The 25,665-nt window shown below is 30.9% G+C and overlaps 3 protein-coding genes across 3 annotated transcripts; 2 read left to right on the forward strand and 1 right to left on the reverse strand.

Moving 5' to 3' along the window:
• Positions 1–543: 543 nt before the first annotated feature.
• LOC107015947 (mediator of RNA polymerase II transcription subunit 4-like) lies at positions 544–4,017 on the forward strand. Its single transcript, XM_015216399.2, has 2 exons — positions 544–804; positions 2,415–4,017. Exon 2 carries the CDS (start codon positions 2,438–2,440, stop codon positions 3,641–3,643), a length of 1,206 nt encoding a protein of 401 aa, XP_015071885.1. The 5' UTR covers positions 544–804; positions 2,415–2,437; the 3' UTR covers positions 3,644–4,017.
• A 501-nt stretch (positions 4,018–4,518) lies between these two features.
• Positions 4,519–10,936, forward strand: LOC107018299 (GLABRA2 expression modulator-like). Its single transcript, XM_015218752.2, has 4 exons — positions 4,519–5,060; positions 5,511–5,612; positions 7,505–7,776; positions 10,442–10,936. Exons 1-4 carry the CDS (start codon positions 4,721–4,723, stop codon positions 10,628–10,630), a joined length of 903 nt encoding a protein of 300 aa, XP_015074238.1. The 5' UTR covers positions 4,519–4,720; the 3' UTR covers positions 10,631–10,936.
• Positions 10,937–18,017: 7,081 nt separating this feature from the next.
• LOC107016333 (zinc-finger homeodomain protein 2-like) lies at positions 18,018–19,531 on the reverse strand. Its single transcript, XM_015216822.2, has 2 exons — positions 18,858–19,531; positions 18,018–18,503 (listed from the first exon to the last, which is right to left on the reverse strand). The coding sequence occupies exons 1-2, from the start codon at positions 19,396–19,398 to the stop codon at positions 18,304–18,306; spliced, it is 741 nt and encodes a 246-aa protein (XP_015072308.1). The 5' UTR covers positions 19,399–19,531; the 3' UTR covers positions 18,018–18,303.
• Between the last annotated feature and the right edge of the window lie 6,134 nt (positions 19,532–25,665).

Below are 25,665 nucleotides of genomic sequence, written 5' to 3' on the forward strand. Positions count from 1 at the left end.
TATTTTGAATATTGCCAAACAGCTAAATAAGTCAAAAACCAACTTTTAAGTCAGTTTGATCAGCTTTTCAGCTGAGCCAAACATGCTCTTAGTACTTTCAACAACTTTCTTGTGTTTTCTTGATTAAAATATCTACTTTTTAAAAAAATCTTTAAAATTTGGCAAATTGACTTTTCAAAAAGTAGGAAAACAAGCTTTATCAATAATATTTTAAGTTTATTGTCTCCATCTCAATCATCCAACACATCGAGCTTCCAATCCCTTGGGCACCCCCTACGTCGCCAGTCGCCACCCTTGAACCCCCACTCTACATCTAGGGATGGCAACGGGGGGAGGCACTCCGAGTCAAACCCTCGAAGATTTTCACCCGCCACTGTACTTCTTTATGTTCAATTCGTTCCAGCCCATTCGAAAAAATCCGTAGCCCAGATGACTCACAACCTCCCTCTACCCCAAATAAATGAACCCATCCCACTTAATTTATTTTTTCTTTACAAATATTTTCTAAATGAAATATATTCCTAAGCCTCAAATATAAACTATTGTACTATTTATTCGCTACATTAGAATTTAATAGGAGTTTTAATATGGTTACCGAACTCGAATAGGAAATCAAAAGATAAAAATTACGGGTTAGCATCTGCCCAAGGGGTGGAGAACCGGCGGTTTAACTGAAGTATTTACTGAACCGTAAAATCGATTGACTGAAGAAATTGGGGAAAATAATTTGCCTTCTTCTCAAAATCACAAACCCTAGCTATTTTTCAATTTCCCCGTCGCCCGTTTTCCGATCAATTCTCGCAGGTTTCTTCTACTCTGCCTCTTACTTGTTCTGTTTTCTCATTCCTGTTTTTTTTTTTTTTTGCAATTCTATATAGTGTATAGTAGAAACTTAGAATTTTGCAGAAATTCTTGAGTTTCCCGTACTTCGATTGTTTTAGTTTCAGTACTTACTGTTTGTTTGAGCAAATGAAATATGAAATGGAAAAAAAAGTTTTTCTTTTTCTTTTTTGTTTTGAGTTGAGGTGTTTAAACTGCTTTGCTTTAGTGTGTTCGGCATCAGATATCTTTGATCGGGGTGGGGTTGGGGGTTTACGCTACACCTTCCGTTCCGTTTATGTGATAGTTTTTGACTGCCAATGAAGTTTAGTGTGTTAATTTGATTTATATCAAATATTAAATTATTGGTTGAAATGATCAAGTTTAAGCTAGTATCTAGTAATTTTGTGATAATAGAATTGGATGGTGTCAAACACTTTTAAACATCTCAAGAAGTTTTTTTTTCCATGATTGAGTGTTATATATTTCAACATTTTAGAATTCTGCAGAAATCGGCGTACCAACTAATGACACATGCACTTTTCTTCCAACTTATGATAATTTGATCTTTTTACAACACTTTGTTTCTTGATGGGGAATACTCTTCAACAAGTGGACTATTGGCAAATCATGTGTTGAGCTGAAAAACTGAAACTAACTACTGTGGTGATTATATGGACCACAATTCACTGTTTGCTGGAAGATAATAGCAGGACATAGATTTAAGTCTCTTCTTAATCGTGTCCGTCCTAATAATGAAAAATACTTGGCTAAAAGTTGCAATGGTCGCAAGGTAGAAAATAGAGCCGCTGCTGTATCTGTTCATGTATCATGATTGTGCATTAGCAGTAGCAGTTAAAAACTTTCCCTTATCGTGCTTTTTACATATCTTTTCGATTTTCCTATGAGATCGTCATGTATGTGTGCTTTTATACTTTATTGGTTAGGCAATAGATGGGGAGACATTTATGAAGGCAATAGACTACCAAAATGTTCTGTTAGGCATTAAATAGTTGAAATCAAGTGAACATCATTGTTGAATTCTACCAGACCCTGTATTTTAACCTCATTGGTGCTGACAATACTCCACCCAACCCGACCCTCTAATTCAAGCATGTTAACTTCAGTACTACTAATGACTATGTTTTTTCTCCTTCTGCTCTGCTTTTTCTTTTGTAACTCATAAATTGTAGTGATTCTTTTCTTATAACACATGCATGAAGTTGGCAGAATTTCCTTTGTTGTTGCATACTGATGCAAAGCTTATTTGGTTAATTTCCCAAAGAGTGCTTGTTTTTAGTTAAATAAGGAAATGATTGCATGGTCCTAAAGTGTATTGTTTCATGCAAATTGGTTCATTCATATATTCGTTATATGAACTATTTTACATGTTTGATGGATTAACTTTGAGTTGTGATTTTCAAAATCTTTTCTCGTCTTTCATGTGTCATGAGAAGTCTTTGCCCCTCCCCCTGCTAGTCTCTCTCCCCCTCTCTTGGTGTATTCAATTAAAGGATGTTGTTCTTTCTATAGTTTATTAGTTTGTCTTTCCTTGCTAAGGTTGTTTGTTGACATTTCTTTTATGCCTTTTCTAGTATTTCACCCTGGTGTTCTGAAGATGCTACAGAATGTTCCGCACCAACCTTTGCAATCGCCAGCCCGACTGGGCTTGCCAACTCCCAGTTCACCGTCTCTTCAGAACCCAAACACTGCTCCTAAGTTCTCCTCTCAAGTGTCACAACCTCATCAACCCCATCAACAGGCAAATATATTAACTACCACTACCACCTCATCGACACTCCTTCCTCTTCTCCCGCCTCTCTCTCGAGCTCAGTCTCTTCTCATTCAAATGGCATCTCTTGCTTCAAGACTCTTTGAAGTCTCACCTAATCGGTCCCATTGGCTTAGTGCTTTTCGAGGTTCTCTTCCTTCATTTCTGCCTTCTGTGGCACCGGTTCCACAAGATTCCTGCCCTTCATCATCAAAAGAAATCCTCTCTGTGTTTACTTCTCTTCAGACGCAGCTGTTTGAAGCAGTGGCTGAACTGCAAGAAATTCTTGATCTTCAAGACGAGAAGCAAAAACTCACCCGCGAAGTTAGGTCAAAAGATTCTTCAATTCTTGCTTTTGCTAACAAACTCAAAGAAGCTGAGCGTGTTCTTGACATGCTTGTTGATGATTATTCCGATTACCGTCGTCCCAAACAGGCCAAGTTGGAAAGTGATACCGAAGAATCTTCAGTAACAACTGTGGCAACTCAGTTGAAATTATCCGACATACTGTCATATGCTCATAGGATAAGTTACACTACTTTTGCACCACCTGAATTTGGTGCTGGACAGGCCCCTCTTCGGGGAGCACTCCCTCCAGCTCCACAGGACGAGCAACTGCGTGCATCTCAATTATATATCTTTGCTGATCTTGATGTTGGTTTACCTAAAACAGATGAAGGCAAGAAGATTGTTGAGCCACTCATTGAACCACTTGCAGACACCAACCCACTTGCAAATCTTTCAGCAATTCAGAGCCTTGTCCCTTCAAATATCGTAGTGCCTTCTGGATGGAAACCTGGTATGCCTGTCGAGTTGCCCACTGATCTCCCACTTCCTCCACCTGGGTGGAAGCCTGGCGATCCAATTGCACTCCCTCCTGTGGATTCTCTTTCACTTGCATCAAAGGTCGAGGAAGCACCAGGACAAGCAGTACCTCCTGCAGGATTGCCTAGAATGCCAGAACCAATTCAAGTTCGGCACGTGCAGCTTGATATTGAGGATGATAGTAGCGATTATAGTTCTGATGAGGCCAGCTCTGATAGTGAAGATTGATCTAGTTTTGCTAATGAATACCTAATACAGGCTCAACATGTGCAGCTGGATATCAAGGATGAAAGTAGAGATTATACATCCCAGTCAACTTTTTTTTTGGTTTTCAGCAAGAATCTATATTGTGTCTAGTTCTGCAGTTCGTATTTAATCATCAATGACAAAAGCATATGTTGGTTTTAGACAAGATATGAGCTTAAATGAGGAAATGAAGATTTATATAGCCGCTTCGAGAGGTTGAGGCATTGTTGTAGTAGTATTGACTGCATAGTCAAAAACTTCTCAAATAGGCCTTGATTTACACACTGAACGGAAGGTTTTGTTTAAAACTCATGTTCAAACCTATTATGAAGTGTGATATCAAGATTATGCATGAATTATCATTTGATAACCCTGAAAATTACACAAAAATAACGCAAGGGGAAAAAGCAGGAAATATCAGAATATTGAGATTTGAGCAATGATAAAAGAAGTCAATAGTAGATCATATCATATCAAAAGATACGAACCAACAAGTTTTGTATACTTAGCCAACAAGTCAATCCTTATTTTATTTTTGTCAATATCAACACAACAATATATGTATTATATAACTCTTGCGAGTGAATATACATATTATATAATCTTACGAGTAAAGCTTGGAGAACATGCCTAAACGCGATCTTACTTCTTCTGTATCGACTTATTTAAGGTATATAAATGACTTATTTAAGGTATATAATTTATCTGTGACGAAGCAAAAATAACAAAGGACTGTATAAGAAGAAAAGAATTTGAATTCTGGCTACAGTGGGGCCCAGCTGTTCGCTTTTTCCCATGCGAAATCCTACGTGTGAACACAAAACTGTCATATTGCGTCTTCCCGCTTTAAATAAGCCGGTCACCCACTCACTGCTACGTCGTACGGATATGACCGGCATAACCGGTAATACCGTCGACGTAATAAAACCTGCAATGATTATCTGAAAATCACATATTTCAACATCATAAGTCGTTGTTTTTCCCCGAGGTACCCACCGCCGTCACGGCTGAAATAACTCAACGTTGAAAAGTTACCGGCGAGGAAACCGCTTCTCTTTTATGGAGCAGTCAAACGGTGTAGAAGAGAATGCGGCGAAGAAAGTAGTAGAGATAGAGACGGAGCAGAAGAGTTCGGGTCAGGAGTCGGATCGAGTTATGAAATCGGATCCGAGATCCGATGTAGAGCAACTTCAACAGCTGGATAAAACACCTGTTATCAATGAGAGTAGCAAATCGGAGAATGGTTCGATGAAGTCGAGGAAATCGGTGAGCTGGAGCGAGGAATTGGTAGCGGAATCGCCGGCGCCGAGATCTATGCCTTCTGATGACCGTGGATTGAATCCTTATGTGGCTTATACTCCTGCTCCTGTAAACAATTCGTCTTCCTTCAATGTGAAAGGTCAGTCGATTTTTTTTCTTTCTTTGTGTGAAGATAGAGATCTAATTTCTATTTGCTTAAAAGATGTGCGAAACCCTTCTCTATATAGTTATCGCCTTTGGTAAGGGTTTTGAACAGAACAGGAACAGATAGCGCAGAGGTTTAAGCATCCTAAGGTGTGAAACGATCTCGGATTGTTTTTTAAATTCGCAAACTCAATTAGAATTCGACTTGACAACTCTGAAATTTCGTAAAATTGAGCAATCTTTTAGCTCTCAAAATGTTAATTAGAACACTTTGCTTCGGAGCAAACTGTTCATTTGAATTGGATGGTTGATGTGAAGTTTAGTATGTTCATTTGCAAGAACAAGTTTGATTTGAGAGCCTTTAAAAGTTAGAATGTCTCGCAAAAGAACATAATTTGAGGGAGGAATGATTGAAAGTAACGCAATGTTATAACATGCTTAACAGACACAATGGAGAGCGTCAAAGGTGTGCTTGGTAGATGGGGGAAGAAGGTTGGTGAAGCAACTAAGAAAGCTGAGGATTTTGCTGGCAACACATGGCAACACTGTAAGTCTTTCCTCTTTCATTTTATGGGGATCTCTGAGTTGTGTGTATGTGTTAGTTTGAAAAGAGGTGTAGACGGTAATGTATTGTGGTCCTCCATACTTATGTATTATTTCTCCTCCTATGGATGAATCTGTGGAAGAACTAAAGAGATGACATAGACCTTGTTTGTTTAGGCATTTAGTAAGAGAAAACTTGTCCTAGTGGCACAAAAAAGAACTGATGTGAATTTTTAAGTATCGGATGAGTGAAAAGGCATTTGAAATATTTTAATTTTACTGCAGTCCTATGCTTCCACTTTTCACAATTAACAAGCAGTGTAACGCAAGTTACAATTAATTGTGGCCATAGCTTTGGAGTGGAGAATCCCCTAGTCTTGGAGCATGATAAAATGAACTTGAGATTATATTGTTCTGAAATTTATCTTGATTAGATGATGCATATGAAACATAGCTCCCTCAAGCTCGAAAAAATTGTAACTTGTTGACATTACCAGTTTCACAAAAAAAAAAAAAGAAAGAAAGATTGTAACTTGTGGAAAGCTAGCAGAGCACTTAGAATGGGCCTTCAAAGAAAGTTAAGGCTTTATTTTATATTCATAGATTTAAACTTGGATTTAGTATAGTGCACATAAGCTGTACTTGAGTAACATATTTCATGCTAATAGTCGAGAATTCCATATTCCAGTTCCTATGCTTTCTAAGACTCTCACTTGAACGTCATCTGTGATTCTCTTCTCTTCTTTTGAGATGGAATTATCTGTGATTCTCTTCATTTTGGCTATCCTTGGAATACACGGAGAAATCAGAAAATGTTACTTTCTCAAAATTCAGTTACTGTTATCGTACTCTAGTTATTTCTATTAAGAAGTTGGTTCTTACAACACGAAGACAAGTATGGGTGCAGTATGATAAAAATAACACCAAATAAGGATATACTTGAGCAGCGATATGCATGTGTAAAAGAACTACCCCACAAAAATGGAAGGAACAAAAAAAGGTTCTATGAATGTGTGGTGAAGTTGGGGTTAGAGTAATTTCGAGTCAACAAAGGATCAAAATGGGAAAGAACCACAGTGGGACTTATGGATGAGATGTTTTGGGATCTTTTTTTTTGTAAGTAGGAGGTTTTTTCTCATCACACACAAAAAATAGTATTACTATGAGTCGTAAGTAAGAGGTTTTGTCTAACAAGAGACTTCTATATGTATCACTGGCTCAATTCTGTAAAGCTTAATGCTACTCCATTCTTACAGTACTGGCAGAATTTTTTCACATCTTCACTGGAGATAATGTGCGTGTGATTCACAAGTCATTTACCAAAAAATATTCTATTCACTTTTACTTAAAATGTAGTTTAGGAAGTCTTTCACATGCACATCCTCTATGTGGACTTCTTATTAAGTCATTTACACAGTGATGAGTGATACCTCAATGTTTAGCACCTCTCAGGAGCCGGCACCGACTTTGGTGCAACTCCATGTGAGTTTATGTTGAGGATATGATCCTTCTAAATGCCTTCTAGCTAAGCCTTTTGTTACATAGAGCAATATATATGTATGATTTGAATTTCAAAAGTGCAGTATTCTCCCCCTTCTGTGCCAGTTCAGTCTACTTATTTTTCTCTCTTGTGGCTACTTCCTATATAGGATATTAATAGCTTAACCTTTTAATTTCCTTTGTTCGAGGTGAGAGTGTGAAGGCTACAGACAGGATTATATGTCTTAATTCTAATGTGTTTCCTATTTTGCAAGCTTTGTTTATAGTTATTATATTATGCCATATACAATAACCATTTAAATGAAGTTATCTTCCTGTCTCACCCACTCACCCCTTAACCAAAAAAAGAAAAATATATTCATACAATAACTGTGTTACTTTCTTTGGCTGATATAGTGAAAACGGGCCCTAGTCTTGCTGATGCCGCCTTGGGAAGAATTGCTCAGGGAACGAAGGTTCTGGCAGAAGGTGGCTATGATAAGATATTTCGGCAAACATTTGAGACTGTTCCTGAGGAGCAACTTCAGAATTCATTTGCATGTTACCTGTCCACATCAGCTGGTCCAGTTATGGGAGTATTATATGTCTCCACAGCTAAGCTTGCCTTCTGTAGTGATAACCCTCTCTCCTATAAAGCCGAAGATAAGACTGAATGGAGCTATTATAAGGTATGTTAGACTGTCTTTCAGTACTTGAAGCACCGAGAGTGTTCTGTCTATATTAGTTATCTCTCAGACTCCATAAATTATCTGTTAGCCATTAGTAGCACTGGTAACTGTCATAATACAGCCTTTTCAGTACTTACTGCTAAACTGAGAGGTAATTATTAGAGGGGAGAATGCCACTTAATACCACCTTGTGTAGGTTTTCTATAACCAGCGGAAAATGTGGATGCTAAAATTGATGGTCATCCCTTCCTGGATTAAAGGATGAGCAAGCATGATTTATTTTACTTAACCTGTCTCTTCTAGTTGGTGTTTGTCGCACAAAATATGGTGCTGTTTATGTTCAATGTATCTGCCTGAAAATTTATGTCATATGGTTAATAATATGATGCAAGAAACTTGGACTTTGAGGTAATTCTGAATATAGTAAGTGCTTAAAAGCTACTTAAGTAAGCCAATCCAATCAGGCTCGAAGGATACCTTCGTGCTTACACAGTGATGATCTGTAAATGGGATGTCAATCATGGCTATAGGTTCGATATTTCTCCAGCATGGATCAGAATAATTTACTCACCATACTTTTCTCGTGTTGCAACTTGTAATCCACTTATGTCTCCCAGCTTCACTTTCCAGTCATTGTACTGGCACCACTTGGGTCTTGAAAATATATTGTTGTCACATGTTTATGAATCATATTATTCACTGGTCCAAATAACCTAGAGTGCAGCTTATTTTCCTATTGCACACACTAGTCGTCATCATCTACTCTCATTAACAAATTGGTTGAAAATTAATTGGAGAACGAGAAGCCTACATGCAATTAGTGATTTCTTGCCAATTCAGAAGCCACGAGAACCATCAGTTAGGGTCAGAGGATTCATTCTACCCATTTTCATGGATCTTGTGTCTCTTGCTTTTTTCAATTTATGAGGGTGGCGTCCATGCAGCTTCTCGCACCTCGACTGTTCCATTGGGTGTCTGCTACCTCCTACCTTGGAAAGGGGAAATAACTGTTATTGCATGTGAGTGTCTTACTAGGTTTCGGAGGGGAAAAGATGGTTTGGGAAGATGAAAGTGGGTCCAATAGGGGCTCTATGGAAGGTGGAGGGATGACAGAGTGGGTTGGGAGGTTTGGTTAGAAATTGGAGAGGATGCAGTATTGATGAGGCGATGAAAGCAAAAAGGGGTCACATGCTGCTTCTCTGTAGATAGTTCGAACGAGATAATTCATTAATCTGCCTTTATTCTATCATATGATTAGCGCTCACCCTTTTGGTGGCCAAGTTTACAAAGAAACAAGCAGCAAAAGGACTGCAAAATGGCGGTAATTGGAACTAAGGGGTTTACAGTTAGCAGCTTAGGGATGATATTAGTCATATTACTGTCCTCAAAGTTATTCAAGAGCATTTTGTTCCATTTGCTCTCGATATTTCCTTTTCTTATAAAAAAAAAAGAACACTTACTTGCAGTGAATTCACATCTTCATTCTGCAGGCCAGTTTATTGTTTGTTTCTACAAAGAATAACTGATTATATATTTTATAATGTGAAAATTTATCTGGACGTACTTTTCATTTTCAAGAGAGAACTTTTCCTGGGTAATCCCAATAATATATCAAAGTCACATTGCTGAACATGAGCCACCAATATACTTTTAAGTAACACACATTCTTGAAACTTATATGATAACCATGCAAATGAATTTGGTATTTACAGAGTTCTTATTTTGCATTCAGTGAGCAGAGTTACAGACATTATTGTATCCTCGACAGACATAGCATCTTTAATAATATCTCGCTGATTACTTACAAGAAATCTTTCAGTCTCAAATAATTGAGTATTCATGAGTGGAGGGTTTTTGTTATCCATTATAGTTGTGTCACCGTGCTACCTAGTTCATGTTATTTTGACTTGACCTGCCTCACTGTGCATCAGGATAACCTCCTCTTCCCTGAGTTCAGTAAAAGAAAATATCCTCAAACTTGTCCTTTAACCCACGCTAAATACTTGTGTAGCAAATGTTCACTTTCTTCTTCTTGACCGCAGCTCTTTCTTGGGAAGATTGTACTCTTAAACACTTTAGAAAATCTAGATAGTCTGGAGTGCCCAAGTCATCTATTGCACTATATAGTGTTTGATTGCCATGATTAATTTGAAGATGTAGGTAGCATGGAGATGGCAAAACTTTGGTCGCGAAGCCACAAATACAGTGGTTGGGATGTGAAAAATTCTCTATTGGTAGCTCTTGCAAAAGCTGTTTCCACTCATGGTTTGTGTATCAGAGAGTCAATTCATTAGTGTTCACACATCTATTTCCTCTTTTTGCATATCTCCTTTAATATTTGATGAACTCTCTCTTCTTTTGTGTCATTTGTAACCATTTTATTTTCTATTTGGTTCATTTGATATCAAGTATTACAATCAGTTAAGCACCTTGGATGTTTCCTTCCTGCACCAGTTTTAATCTTAGGCGATTGGAACTCTAAGCTATGTTACTTTTGTGCATTCATGTCTCATTCATTAAGTGTTAGTTCATTTAAACAATGGACATATGTATCTGTAAATAGTTCTGTAAGGTTTCCTTATATCTTCAATCTTATACGAAATTTACTCATCTGAGAAATTATGTTTGTACTCACATTCCGCTCTGTTTACCATGGTATCTGCAGGTAGTTATCCCATTACACCAGCTCAAGGCAATTAATTCTTCATCAAGCAGGACTAATCCATCTGAAAAATATGTCCAGACTATATCAGTCGATAACCATGAATTTTGGTTTATGGGGTTTCTAAATTACAGTGGTGCAGTGAATTGCCTGCAGGAGGCATTACAAGCACGCAACTTACATTCCGTGTGAGTCTGTTGTTGGTCTTAAAACGCGTTACCTGAGAGGGTGTGATTCATTATACAGAAAGTTAGACTTCCCTTAAGTTCGTTCCATCTGGTTGCCATTAAAGATACTGAAGAAAAATATGGTAAGAAAGAACGGTAGTGAATTTGGATTCTATGGTATGACTTGCTTCCGTCTCTAGTCTCTGTTGTATTGTATAAACTGTGATTGATTAAAACATATTATCGGTTTAACGAGCTTTAGAATGTGAAGCACATTATAATAGCACCTACACCTTTTGTTGTGTTACGTTAAAGGTTGTGTTTGCCTTTCTCTCTCTCTTTCCTCTTGTCATAACTCATACTTGTGCTGTCTACAATTGATCACTATAGTGTTTCTCCTCTTGTCATAACTCATACTTGTGCTGTCTACAATTGATCACTATAGTGTTTCTATAGTCGAGGGGGGGTGACTCAGTGAATTGAGAACCATGATATCTTAGGTTTACTTTAGTTGATTGAAATGTAAGATTCAAATTCACATCAAACTATAAAGTAATGATAAATCAAACTAGGATGTTCATTTTTGTGGGTATAGTGTTAAAATGTCAAAGAAAAGATTACTCCTCCCGTTCCATTTTACGTGACACCATCTCCTCTTTGGTCAGTTCCAAAAAAAATGTCACATTTTCTTATATGGTAAATATTTAAAGGTACAATTTCTCTTTTACTCCGGTTGGTTTCGCTTAAGTACTCTAATACATTTATGAGGAGAGAGAAAGGTGAGTTTACTTTTTTGAAGGGCAATTTGATAAACATTTCAAAATCTTCATTATTTCTTAAATTCCGTATCGGATCAAATATTGTCACGTAAAATGGGAGGAGAGAAGTAGTTTTTATGTATGTGTGCAAGGTGGAGGGCTAATGGAGGAAAGCATTTTTCACTGCATCCTACTTTTAGCACTCATTTACTACACACCATGTATAAAGTGGGGTCAAAACCTACTTCAATGAAGTCATCTTTATATACCCTAAGCATTTTATTGTTGCCTTCACATGCCCCCAACAACTCATGTTCACATTAATTTGGAGTACATTACTTGAATAGTCACTTCGTCTATTTTATTATCTAGCTTGTTATTGTTATTGTTATCGCAATAGATAATTTACAGGAAAAATTTGGGAGACATGTTCTCTGCAAAACTAAATATTTTATGTATATTATTTGTGAGCATTCATACTATAAGAAGAAAAAAAGACACACTTAATTAAAGGTTATGTTATTTATCTAGAAGACTAGGGATCAATTCCCCACTTATGACCTAGCTCTATCGCATATAATACACTTATGAACTTATTAGCATAAATAGTTTGTGGATTCTATGGCAAGTGAATAAACGCCAAAATCCTTAAATTTTAAATTTCAAATCCTCCCTTCAACTAGTTTAATTAGGCATGTCGTTAAAAGAAAGATATGTTGATATAAGACATATGTTATAATAATTTTTTAATTATATAACGTATAAAGTTGGTAACTATTTAAGCATGTTATAATATTTAGGTTATTATAAGCTTATTTCAAATATTTAATACCGTAAATTTATGGAAGTTTTATGTTTGCATATAAAAATAATAAATACGATATGTAAGTTAAAGTGAAAGAGAGTAAATCAAGCACAAGAAAAGAGGGGAAAAGAAAAAGAGAAAAATAGTAATTATTGAAGTGAAGAGGGTTGAAGTATGATGACTTAACATCATTACCTAGAAGAGAAAATATACGAGTAACGCCTCAATTTATATTCGGAATTTCAGAGACACTTATACTATACTAAGGTCCTATTTCCCCTAAACTTATTTTATAAGTAATTTTCTATCCCTTTTCGGCCTACATGGCACTAGCTTGAAAAAAAAATCAACCAGCGTTGAGCCCATAAAATAGTGCCACGTAGGTCAAAAAGGGGTAGAAAATTATTAATAAAATAAGTTCAGAGGGGTAATAGGACCTTAGTATAGTATAAGTGTCTCTAAAATTTCGGACATAGGTTGAGGGGTACTTGTGCATTATATCTAAAAAAAAATAGTCTTTTTTATTTATATTACTTTACTTAGTATTTCCCTTCGTCTTATTTTATTTTATATTTTTCTTTTAAAATTGATCACAAGAAAAGATATTATTTTATTATAATTAAAAATAATTTTACTTTGAAATTCATTTTTATCTTTTATAAAATAATTTATAACTATATAAATATCTAAAAAATTTCAAAAGTCATTCTTTTTTTATTTAAGCATCATATCAAATCAAAGAGTACACATAAAATGCGGAGAGAGTGAATATTTATTTTATCTACTTTTCATTAAAAATCAGAAACCAAAAAAATACTCCTCAAAAATTATATTTCTAAACTTAATTTACACTTTTAAAAAAAGAATCAATTGTAAGTACAATAAAACAAAATATAACTATTTTAATTTTTTTATATATAGTAATTATCTTTTTAATTATTGGAAACAACTAATAATATAGGAGCCCNGGGGGGGATAGTGAGTTAACAATAAAAAAGAAGTGATGTGATTTTCTCTCTGTTTCAACAATTCCAAATACAGAAATATATGCCTTGTATAATTGGTTTCCTTCCAGCTGACAATAACACATAAATACTGAAAAATTGTAATTTGTGAGTCTGCAAAGTGCAAACCCTAATAGCAGGGTAGGTACTGGTGGCAGTGGGGGAGGGTGTTTGGTACTTGGAAGTTGGATAACAAACATTATTAGTGTAGTCTTAAAAGATCGGAACATGGTAGATTATACGTAGATCTTATTCAAGTTTTATAGATGAAGAAATTATTATTTGACAGATTTTTAGTGAGAGAAGTATTGAAAATACTGTCGAACTTGACATATATTATTAGTTTTGTTTTCGAATAACCTTAAGAACAGTTTTCTACTTGATGAACTAAGCTTAGACTATAAAGGCATATTCAATCTGTCACATGACATAATTAGTGGTTTCGAAGTCTTGTAGGAGCACGAAACTTAAAAAGTTGAAGGAAGCGTTGAAATCACACCTCTAAAACTTGTGAGAATTTTTAGGGTGTAGTTCACTCATGTTGAAAGATTAGAAGTGTATTTAAGTTCAATTAATCAAGTAAAAATGTGTTTTTAAAACTGTCAATAGTTCAGAGACGAAACTAATAATTTGCATCAAGTTAATTAGGGATATTCTCAATAATTCTCTCATCCTTAGTTCAAAACAAACCGTCCAAGAAAAAAAAAGGCAATAGAAATACATGAAACAATAAATAGTAACAAAAAAAATATATTAGCAAAACAATATAATAACAATATAATAATATAATCAAACTATATGAAACATATAATAACAAAAATCAAAGCACAAAAATTAATAAGATTGATACTACGATCAATTTCAAGACAATGCATTCTTGTGTACCTACTAGTATAGACACTTCCACACTTCGAACTACTAACCTTCTATTCTAATCGTTCGGTGCATATGAATAAGGATAACAATTTCGAAATTAAAATTAACTTTATCTCATATGTGATTTGAAGTTTATAGCTAATTTCAAAATTATTTTACCCCACCGTCTATCTAAAAAAGAAAATGGAATTGCTAGCTATTAATCTCATATGAAGAAAATGAGATAAATAATTTCATGAAATATCCTTACATATTTTATCCTGCAATACGTATTAGAAAGATATTTGAATAAAATTATCAATAGAAAATTTTCAAACATAAAATTTTTAATCTAGAAATAAGACAGATTATTTGTTATAACTATAAAATACATTTACATTGTCGATAACTATTAGTTAAACTCTTGAATATAAATATTAGTCTGCATGTAATATTTATTGATTTGACGTAAACACCTCGGAATTATTTGTGATGGAACATATTGTCTAGTCATATGTCTTTCAATCCGAGTTGGCTATACATGTTTTAAGGGATCACATGAATTCCGTCAGTGCTTTAAAGGACTTTTTGTTTTTGCAGTTCTGCAATTCTTGCTAACTTGTATACTACACAATTATTTTCTGCCTCTTTATAGCTTTTTTGTACTCTTATTTGTTGTCTTCTACTTTAGTATTTAATCAAGGACATGTAAGAGCACATGTACATGGAAATTATTTGTGATTTTAGATTGATTTAACTCGCATCTCAAAAGCTAGTTCAAAAAATAAAAGTTATATAAGGAGTTAAGCATGTAGGTCACGTCCGGACTAGAGCCGTGTGTACAATCGTGGACCGTGAGTATATTCACAATCCTCACATGACTAGGGTTCAATTAAGTTAAAACGAAAGATAACTCAAAAAAAGGAAGGATAATCTAAATATCCAAATTATATAATTAAGAATCTGGAGATCGATTTTACATATCTAGGTCAGATAAGGGACATTCTTATCGCTCACACATATTTGATATTTAAATATTTAACGTACAGACTAAAGCATGTACGTTCATGAATTAAAATTATGTTTATAATTTCTTAAATATTCAAAATTATATTTACTAAATGAACTTTAAACTTAACTCGCGTTTCGAAAATATAATTCGAAAAGAGAAAGATTCCTCAAACCATATAAGAAAGTCCTCGAATCTTGTCCTGGCCTGATGTTGACAATTCATTGGGTTTATATTCGAGAAAAAAATAATGAACAAAATGGTCCTTAATTGATTGGGAAAATTAGGAACTGGCAATAACCATCTGATATATAATCATATATTATATATAGGAGCGGAACTAGTATCTTAATTATGAGTTTAATTGAATTTAATAATTTAGATTATTTTTTTATAACTGTGTCGAGAAATTTATAGAATATGCATAATTTAGAACTCGTGAACTAATAAATTTTTTAACTTTAAATTCTGAATTCGTCTTTCTCTCATTTAGGTGTTGTTTGATCGTGTTATATGAAATCATGAGATGAAATTGAAGTGTTATTTGGACATTTTATATTGTATGTTTTCTCATAAACATAAAAAATTCATAAGTTGTAAAACTATTAGGATTGTCTCAATCTTTTATACAATTTTAACAAATAAGCAAAACATTATAAGAATGCATAATACAATACTATCATAGAGACATTCCAAAAAATTACAACATTTATCGATTAAACTTTAATTCAATAAAAAATGTTGAACTTTCTTTAATATAATCTTTTCACATAGTATGAACAAATTTCTCAGGTTGAACTTACATTTCTTGATTATATGACAGAGAGGACGAACCAATATTGTTACTTTGAGTCATTTCTTATGGTCAATTTGATTGGTAAATAAATTTGGTGAATATAAATAGTAAAATAGTAACTGATGAAGTAATAATAAATTTTATATTCGTGACAATAATCATTATATGAGATATAAATGATTCTAAAAGTTGTGATTGAATTATAAATTTGCATTTATATATGAAATAAATGGTTAGTACTTAGTAGATACAAATGTGGATAAAATAAAAATTTGTGAGTCAATTTGTGTATTTGACAAAATTCCAAATCTCGATTTAAAACTTTTAAATCATGATTTTTGAAGAATTTGAAATTTCGTCTCACAATATGAAATTATGAGATAAAATCAACATAAAATCACATATTCAAATATTAATTTTATCTCGCAATATCAAATACATGTCCAAACGCCTACTTAGTCTTCAACAATGAAATCGTACAACTTTTGTATTTTTTTATCGACAAATTTTAATAAAGTATCTCAAACAAAAAGCATTTTATTTCTAACAAAATTAATGTGGTATGCATCTGAATTAGTTAGACTCATAACAAGACAATTCGATGGTTATAAGATCACCTTAAATTGAATTGATTCTCTTAATTTGGATGCAAGTAATTTTGTCTTAATTATAAGTCTTACGTACTTAGTATCACTTTAGTTCAATATTTGAGTTTAAGTTACATATATCATTAACTTAATTAATTTTTTTGAACGACATATTCACTAATAAAGTACTCATTTACAACTATAATATATATAATTTTTTTATGATAGGAGACTCAAAATCTTAAAAATAAAATTCTATATATTATCTGCTACGATAAATAAAAATAACTCAAATTATAATATATATGGATCTTTCATGCAACTAAAGTACAAGAAGAAGAAATTAAATTATGTAGGAATATTATAATGCATGCTACTGATATGTTGCAGTAGTGCCCACATGTTTCTTTTAAAATATAAAAAAGAAAAAGTTATTAAGGAACGAGAAGAAGAAGCAAAAAAAGAGAATAAAAAGAAGATTAAAGTTATTTTTAAAAAAAAAAATGGAATCAAGCTTTGGATCTATCGACTTTCTAGAATATATTGTGATTATTTAATTTCCAAAATTTTCATTTCCAAGAATATTTTTTATTTATAAAATATGAAAAATAATTAATACTATTATTACTATGCTTATTTCAGCTCTTACCTTCCCTAGGAAAACTGCATGTACATTCATCAATGATCAAACATTTTTTTGTTCTTATTCTACTTTCTTAATTCCTTCACCTATGACAAAATCAATCATTTTTTTATTCTTTTATAATAAAAATGCTGAAAAATATACAAGTATTTTTATATCATAATCGAAATTTCAGATATATATTTTAATTAAATTAAGGTCATATTACCTTCTACACTTATTTTTTTTGAAATTTTGTACACCTTTTGTCTTACGTGGTACACTTCGTAATTCTACGCAATTAAGGCGTGTAAAAGATATTTGAATGCCACGTAAGCCAAAAAGTACATAAAATTACCAAAAAAGTAAATTTGAAGGGGTAATAAAACCTTAGTTTAATTAAAGTGTGTCTCTAAAATTCAGTCATAGTTTAGGAAGTACTTGTGTATTTCCATAAAAATATTAATAGTAATAAGTTTTCTCTTAAATACTCTACTAATATGAGAGTATTAAAAAGTTTCAAAGAGAAAAAGGTAGTTTTAAATTTTTATCAATAAAGTTATTTGATATTTAACATAATACTTCCATCGTTGATTTGAGGTGTTCGCAAACTAACCATCATATATAACCATTCTTTTCTTTAATTAAGAATTGAACTTACTTTAATTTGCCATGTTGGCCAAATTTAAGAAAGATCTGATTTTGATTAAGTAAATTCAGATTCACGTATTACATACTTAAAGCTATTTTTGAGGGTGACGATGTCAATTTTTTTTAGAAAAAAACTTTCTAAAGACTTCAAACCATCAAACCAAAACTTATTCCGATTAAGAATGAAAAAAATTCAAACCGATGTCATTACCCTTTGACATATATATTGTGCACACATAAGAAGTAAAATACAATATTGCATTTAACATTCCTACCATTTTACATGCACTTCAATTATTTTTCAAGTAAACAAGTGGAAGTGGAATTAAAAAAAAAAGAGCCTAAAATTTACTACCACTAAGAAATATGAAACATCGAAAATAGTATATCATCACCTCACGAGATAGAAATAAGGTCTATCTGCATACATTTTATCATTTTCCATATCTTATTTGTGAGATTATACTGAATATATCATCGTTGTAATCAGCTAATTAACATACATAGTTTCCCAAATACAAAATAAGTACTTAATTACTCAATATCTAACATTAATATTAACAAAAATACCTAAAAATAATGGGATCTTTTTTTTGTTTGTTTGTTTGGTTCTAGGGTTTTTTACCAAGTGTATGCTTGTTGTTATGCATCCAAACTTTGAACACTTGCCTTGTAATTCCAGTCTCATTGCACAATTGCTGCACCAATTCTTCATCGTCCCTTTGTATCCTCCACCCTAATTTATCAGCCAACTCTTGCATTTTATCCTTCTGTACTTGGCTAAATTTCGTCCGAAAACGCTTCTTCGAACCTATTCAAAATATAATCAAGTAAATAAAAATATTTTTATCTAACATTACCACTAATTAAAACGTTGCATTTTGCACCTCTTTTATGATTGGCATAATTTAGAAATTATCAATTAAAATAAATACAATTTGCCTAATTTAAAAGACGAAACTCTAACAAGAAATCTATCGTATAATTAAATTATATTAAACATTATATTTTTAATTAAGTGTCTTTTTGCACTATAGGAAACAAAATGGGTACGAAATCATTTTTGCTAGAAAATTATTTTTTTATTTAATTGGACCTTATTATGAATATCAAAGAACCAATTAGAACTAAAAAAATAAAAATTTGAGCTTAGAAAAATTACTACCTCCGCTATAATTTGGGTGGGAAATGTCCTCCTGATCCTCACGATATCCACCGGAAGTCGACGGCAAAGCTAACGGCCGCTGATTTGGCGCCACGTGGTACTGTAAATACCCACAAGGTGGCGGTAAGGTTCTGTAGTAAGTCGGTAGTTGATTATGTGAGTGGTAAACAAACGGAACTGGTTCGCCGCCGCCGGTGGCGGCGGCGGTGAGAGGTGGCGGTGCAATTTTCCGGTGGAAATTGCGGTGACAGTTACAAGCGGCGCATTTGAGTGAATCAATTGAGCCGTCTTCGCCAGCGGGGAGAAACTCGCCGCAGCCGTCTACGGCGTGGCCGCCGATACCGACGGCGTGGTTTTTTAGGCACTCTTTGTATTTTGGCTTGTTGTTTGTCCAGAGCTGAACGGCTGTTAACGGCTCGAGCTCGAGTTGAGGACTCAGCGGCATTTTTGTTGTTAATTCGGAGTTGTCGAGTGAGTCGTTGTGACGCGGTGCAGCTGCGATTTCTTCATCTCTTTGCTTCTGTTGATCCTCAAACTCCATCACTTTTTCTTTAGCTAAAGCCTAAATTCACCACTTTAATCATACGGAGTATATAAATAATGAAGGTTATCTCTACGGCTTTGAGCGGAGTTCGGAGATTTTTCGAAAATAGTCTTTTTATTATGAAGACGTAGTAATAAAAAATGCATATATTTTTTTTTATTTTTTTTTGCTTAGTGAGATTTTATCAGATATATTTATATCGTTGCATCTCTATGATTCTTTTTAAAAGTCGGTTCATACAATATTTTGAGTATGAAATTGCTTTTTTTCTGATTAGATGTTTTTATTTATATTTGTCATATTTTATTTTTTCCACTAGTTAAAATCATTGTTTTTTAGAGTTAAATTTAGATGTTTGAGAAATTATACGAAGAGTATTATATTTCTCTCAATTTAAGAATTTTTTTTTAAAAATTTGTAATATAAAATAAGTCATATACGTTTGTTAATTTTGTGTAATCGTAAATAATTCTATTAACGATAATTTAAATATTTAATAATTAAATTATTATTGTATTATAATTTACGTGATATTTTTTTTCGAGAATCACGTAATTTAAGTTTGATCGAAAAATAAAGCAAAAAGTCTTCATTTTTTAAAGATGAAATTTATATGTATATATAAAGTACGCTAAAAAGTAATTATCAATCCAAAATATTTAAAAGATCAGTAAAGATAAAATTGTTAGAATTTTGAAATTTGACAATGTATCATATAAATTGTGACGAAGAAAATACAAAATATATAAATGTGTGTCTTTTTTAAAAATTAATAAAAAAAAATAAGTCATATAAATTTAAGTAAAATATATTTTAATAAATTTAAATAACAAATATATAACAATATAATGACAATATATTTTAAAATATTAATCAAAATTTAAATAATTTTGATTTTTTAAAAATCAGAACAAGGTAAAAAGTTACCGGCAACTATGAAATGATTTTTATTTGTTACGTACTTTTTTTTATTACTCCCTCCATTTAAAAAAAAACTGTATTTCCTTTTTAGTCTGTTTAAAAAAGAACGATCTATTTTCTTTTTTGACAACACTCTAATTTTAACTTTTCATGCGATATGTTTAAGATCACAAAATTAAAAGATATTTGGTACATTAACATAACTTTAAATTAGACCATAAAATTAAAAAATTTTATTTTATTTCCCTTAAATTATGTTTTAAATTAAATTAGATCAATATTTTTGAAACGGAAAAATTACTTACTATTGTAGGCAGTAACTAATTTCTCAGTTGACTTGTGTAGTAGTAGAGTAGTAGTTTTAATAAAAAAAAAAATCATCTCATCATAATTTGTTAACCACATAATTTGAAAAATAATAGTTGAATTGTGTTTAAAGTTACTTATAGTATAATACATAAAATAAATATAACTTGACATTTAAAATTGTCGTTGATTGATATTATTTAAAATTTGATTAACATATTTATGCATGCATTATGCCTATTAAATTTTGAATAAAATTTATACTTATTTAAGAAATGTACTTAGTATATATATATCATAATTAATAGTTTAGAATCTAATAATTTAAAAGAGCTATTAAAATCTTATCCTCCGTAGATTAAAAAAGAAGAGAGATTTATAATATTTATGATTTAATTTAAGTCTCAGCTCGAAAAATTATTTATTTTAATAATATATTTTACCGTTTTTATTATATATTTTATATTCAAACTATACTTTAAAATTCAATTAATTTAGAATTATATTTTTAAAAAATAATTATAAAAACTCTACTTCAAAATATTTAATGAAATATATATAATTTTATCATTTCACCGTAATCTTTATTGATTACGTCTACTTATTTTTATTATATTGATGATAAATCACATTCTTCCCCTTTTGCACAATAAATAATATCACACTTTTCTTAACCTAAAATTTCCCAAACTAATTATCCCTAATCTAAACCAATTATGTTATGCATATTCCAACAAATTTATATATGACTTTCATTATCCTCATACTTATTTTGATCTGTTTTATTTGAAAGGGGCCTTTCAAAAAAAATATTTATAACGTATGTTTTATTTCTTCAACTCTTATTTATATTAAATAAATAATTATTATTGTTATTAATTATAATATTACATATAAATTCAGACAAATTTACTAATTTTTACTGAAATATTGTATATTTATAATATATTTATATACATATTTAATTGAAAATCTAATAAATAAAATGAATCATAAATCTGATGATACAATATATCAACAATAATCAACGCAAACTAAACGATTCGATAGAAATAATTTTGTAAATTAGTCCCAAGAAAAATATTCGATTATAGACGTACAATAGAGAGGAGTTTGCACAATAAAACAAAAATCAAATTATAATTTATACTCTATATTGAATAAATCAAGTTTAAAAAGATCTAGTTATAATATCCCTACATTACTGATAAATATCAAATCTTGATTCATTTTATATTATCTTTATCGTTTAAAAGAAATTATTTACTTACTTTAAATATAAAATAATTTTTTAAAAATATTTTCCATTCACTAAAATCTTAACTAATTTAAATTCGCATCCACTAAATTCAAAAAACAAAAGTACTACTATTTTCTTTAATTTGCATGAGTATTGATTACCTTTTTCACATATCTCTAACTTCAGTTTCTCTCTCTTGCCAAAAAAAAAAGTTATTGACCTCTCCGGTTATTGATTTCTAAATTAAATATAGATATAATATTTCATTTATATTTAAGAGTAATTCTTTTCATATTATTAAAAAATGATAAAAAAATTTCACCTATACGTTCTCTTATTACCATTATTGTTTTTAGTTTTATAAATCTTCAAAAAATTTTAATATATCATCGCATCAAATTAGTGTATCTCGCGCATCAGATTAGTGTATCTTTATAAAATGTATTTCAGATTAGTGTATCATGTATAAAATGTAATGTACCGTATTTAATGATTAACTTATCTCGTATATCAGAGTAGTGTATCAGCACTTATATTATTATGTTAACTTAAGAAATTTTTGTAATTATAAACTTATAAGGGATAAATAATAATTTTACCTTAAAAATATATAATTTTTGTTATTTACCCTATTTTAAAAATATAATACTAATAAATTTTTATATAACATTTAAGTTAGTAAAAATCAAATAATATAAAACGGAACAAGCTCATTCGAACAAATTGTTCATTTAATTTTACCGTGTGGTAAAAGTAAAAAAGCATAGGAGTGGGTTATGTAGGGGACCATAAAAATTGTTGCTCAAGAAGAGTACATGAGTACACTGTGTCTTCTGCAAAGCAGCAGAGTACTCCACATTATTAAACAAATATTATTGGATAAAAATTTATTCGTACTCGATGTATTAATAAAGGCATAAAAGTATTTATTTGCAAGTACATTTCTTATTTCCTTTTATTTTTTATATAATTTAATATAAATATTCAGTGTGATAGCTAAATGGAATTATTAGTTGCATGTTCAATATAGAAGTTGGGATTATAATTGGGATAATCCTATTTTTGAACCAACAATACCTTACTTTTCCTAATTAAGTAATTCCTAAATATTATCTCTTGAGAGATTTGACTCCATCATAAAATTATATTTATAATAATTGGATTTAAAACTTGAAAACATAGGAATTTAATCAAAATTAAGATATAATTGGATTTTAAATTAATGTTTGTACAAATGGTAAATGAATTTTTTAAAGACATTTGAACCAGACTAAACTTACTAGATTTTACCAAACCATAAGATATACTCGAATTATGTTCTTATATACACGTGTTAGTGTAGTCGCAAAAGTGGTTAGCACTCCGCTAAAAATAATCTTTAACGATTATTAATTAATAATAATAATTATTATTATGAAATATATTTTTTAGAAGTAGTTACTAGTGATTTTGATATTTTATCTATCTAGCACTTTTTGTAAATGTTGTTAAAATATATAGCGACATTGTATCTAATGATAATTGACTAGTATAAATAAAAATATTAAACTTTATATTAATTAGTATACATGTTCATTTCGCTAAAAATTATTTTTGTTGTAAGACGAATTAATTGAGTAAGGGGGATTAAATTTAAAAACTCTCTATATGCCTTTTCAATCAAGTTTGCCATTTTAGCTTGGATCAATTATTGGTCAAAATTAAATTAAATAATTAATTTTTAATTTCTCAAAATTAAACCAAATAAATACATATTTATTGATTTGATTGCTATTGCTTTCGATTCGATTATTCAGAAATAAATCATGCACAAAAATAAGAGAAATGATTCATTTAAAACGAGAAAAAAGTCATGACAACAATCCATTCACAATGAAAAATAGTTAAAATGACTATTATAAAACTTTCAATTACTAAATTTATTGCAAATAAAGCTTTAAAATTCACCGTTGCGGCCTAGAAGGTAGAGACATGACAATTCTAATTCCATCAAAAATTATCATAGATGAAATAAATAAGAGAAATGTTCTTGTTTTGGATATTTTTGTTTTCATAAATAAATTAAAATTCTTCTTTATCAAAATATATTTAAGATTTTTAAAACAAACACACACACACACACACATATATATATATATATAACGTATATGTAATGATAAGATATATTTATATGATTTGTCGTTCTATTCGATTATTTTTTTCTATTTTCTCAAATAAAATTAAAATCAAACCAAATACTATCGATTTTTAAAAATCTAAAATCAAATCAAATCAAACCCAAACAAAATTAATTTATTCAATCGATTAAATTTTTTGATTTTATTCAAATTATGGACACCCTAATCTATGCTAATGTAACATTTACCTCTCTTGATATTATTCAAAGGCTATTACACTTAATAACATTTCTATCATATTAAAAGAATAAATTAATAGCGATTGCGAATTTTCTAATCTACTAAAAATATACACACGTTAATGTGTGCTCATGATAATATGTGATGTTAAGTGCATTAATTCTTTTATGTGTTTGTAGGTGAGGAGAAATAAGAGATGGATAAACACGGATATTTTATGAGATTTATTATTTATTATATAATAAGGTGTCGGTATGTAGGAGATTAAAGACAGAAAAATGGGTTAGTTGTTGACTTACGTTCGAACTGCTATGCTACATTTAATGTTCTTCTACTTATTGTCTTCTAGTAGTAAATAGTTTTATCTACGTCATTCGACTCGACGTGGATTGTGATGAAATAATTTGAATTTCGTCGTTTTGAATTATAGATTTTAAGTTTAATTTTATAAAAATGAAAGAATTTTTATTGAAAAATATTGTATTTCGAAATAAATCTTGTAATACATGAATTTTTTTCTTTATTTGCACTTTTGTTATTTATAGACATATAAACTTTGTTCAGGTTAATTATGTGATGATATTTGATTGGGTACGAATTTAAGAATGAAAGAAAGAAACATTTTGGAAATTATTGACCTAAAACAAATCGTAAAAGATGTTTGACTATTATATTTTTTCTTTCAAGATAATACAGAATGTGTAGTTTTGTTTCTGAACATAAAAATATATTTTTCTTTGTTTAACGGACTAAAAAATAAAATGTCATATAAATTAAAATTATGAGAAAATATTTATTAGTTAATGATGAGAACATATTTAACCCCAACTATTATCGGAGAATAAATTTTTGTTCCATTTTACATAGTTCTAAAATAAATCTAACTATTTTTTTTTTTATCTTTTTTCAAAAATATTCACCAATTCATGTAGGAATGCCTACCAAATAACACACTAGCATTGATTAGTATTAACATTTTGCTATATTGGGAGGAATAGTAAGTTTGACGTGGTAGTTCATATTTTACTATGCCTCCTTGTTGTTGTAATCATATCATTTAATTGGAGAAAATTAAAGTTTCCCTAGGTGACTTCTTGGTTATTTGAAATAGGACACTTTTTAGCTTAAAGAAGTAAATTTTGCTCCATCTCCTATAATAGGTAATGAATCTAATGATGTAGAAATTTGTGGTTAGGTTGTTAACAACAATGTTTATGTTAGGATTTCCATTATTTCTCCAAAATTCGTGATCAGATATCTTACGTTCAAATTCTGAAAATGAAATTATTTTTGTTAGAAAGTATTTAATCTTACAATGTTAAATTACTCGATACGAATTCAAATTCAATCAAAATTCTGTACGACTATCAATTATCTAACGAAAAACGAAATTCAATTTTCAACTATTACTTGTGTCTTTGTTTGCTCTACTCTTTATAG

Source organism: Solanum pennellii, chromosome 4, assembly GCF_001406875.1.
Source record: "Solanum pennellii chromosome 4, SPENNV200".
NCBI lineage: Eukaryota > Viridiplantae > Streptophyta > Magnoliopsida > Solanales > Solanaceae > Solanum > Solanum pennellii.

What these genes read in the sequence shown, in the direction of transcription:
- LOC107015947 (XM_015216399.2), top strand. Translation starts at nt 2,438, where the DNA reads ATGCTACAGAATGTTCCGCACCAACCTTTGCAATCGCCAGCCCGACTG.
- LOC107018299 (XM_015218752.2), top strand. Translation starts at nt 4,721, where the DNA reads ATGGAGCAGTCAAACGGTGTAGAAGAGAATGCGGCGAAGAAAGTAGTA. An exon ending in TGGCAACACATGGCAACACT is followed by an intron (nt 5,613 to 7,504) that starts GTAAGTCTTTCC and finishes TGGCTGATATAG; the next exon opens with TGAAAACGGGCCCTAGTCTT. An exon ending in CTGAATGGAGCTATTATAAG is followed by an intron (nt 7,777 to 10,441) that starts GTATGTTAGACT and finishes TGGTATCTGCAG; the next exon opens with GTAGTTATCCCATTACACCA.
- LOC107016333 (XM_015216822.2), bottom strand. Translation starts at nt 19,398, where the DNA reads ATGGAGTTTGAGGATCAACAGAAGCAAAGAGATGAAGAAATCGCAGCT. An exon ending in CCACCCAAATTATAGCGGAG is followed by an intron (nt 18,504 to 18,857) that starts GTAGTAATTTTT and finishes TATTTTGAATAG; the next exon opens with GTTCGAAGAAGCGTTTTCGG.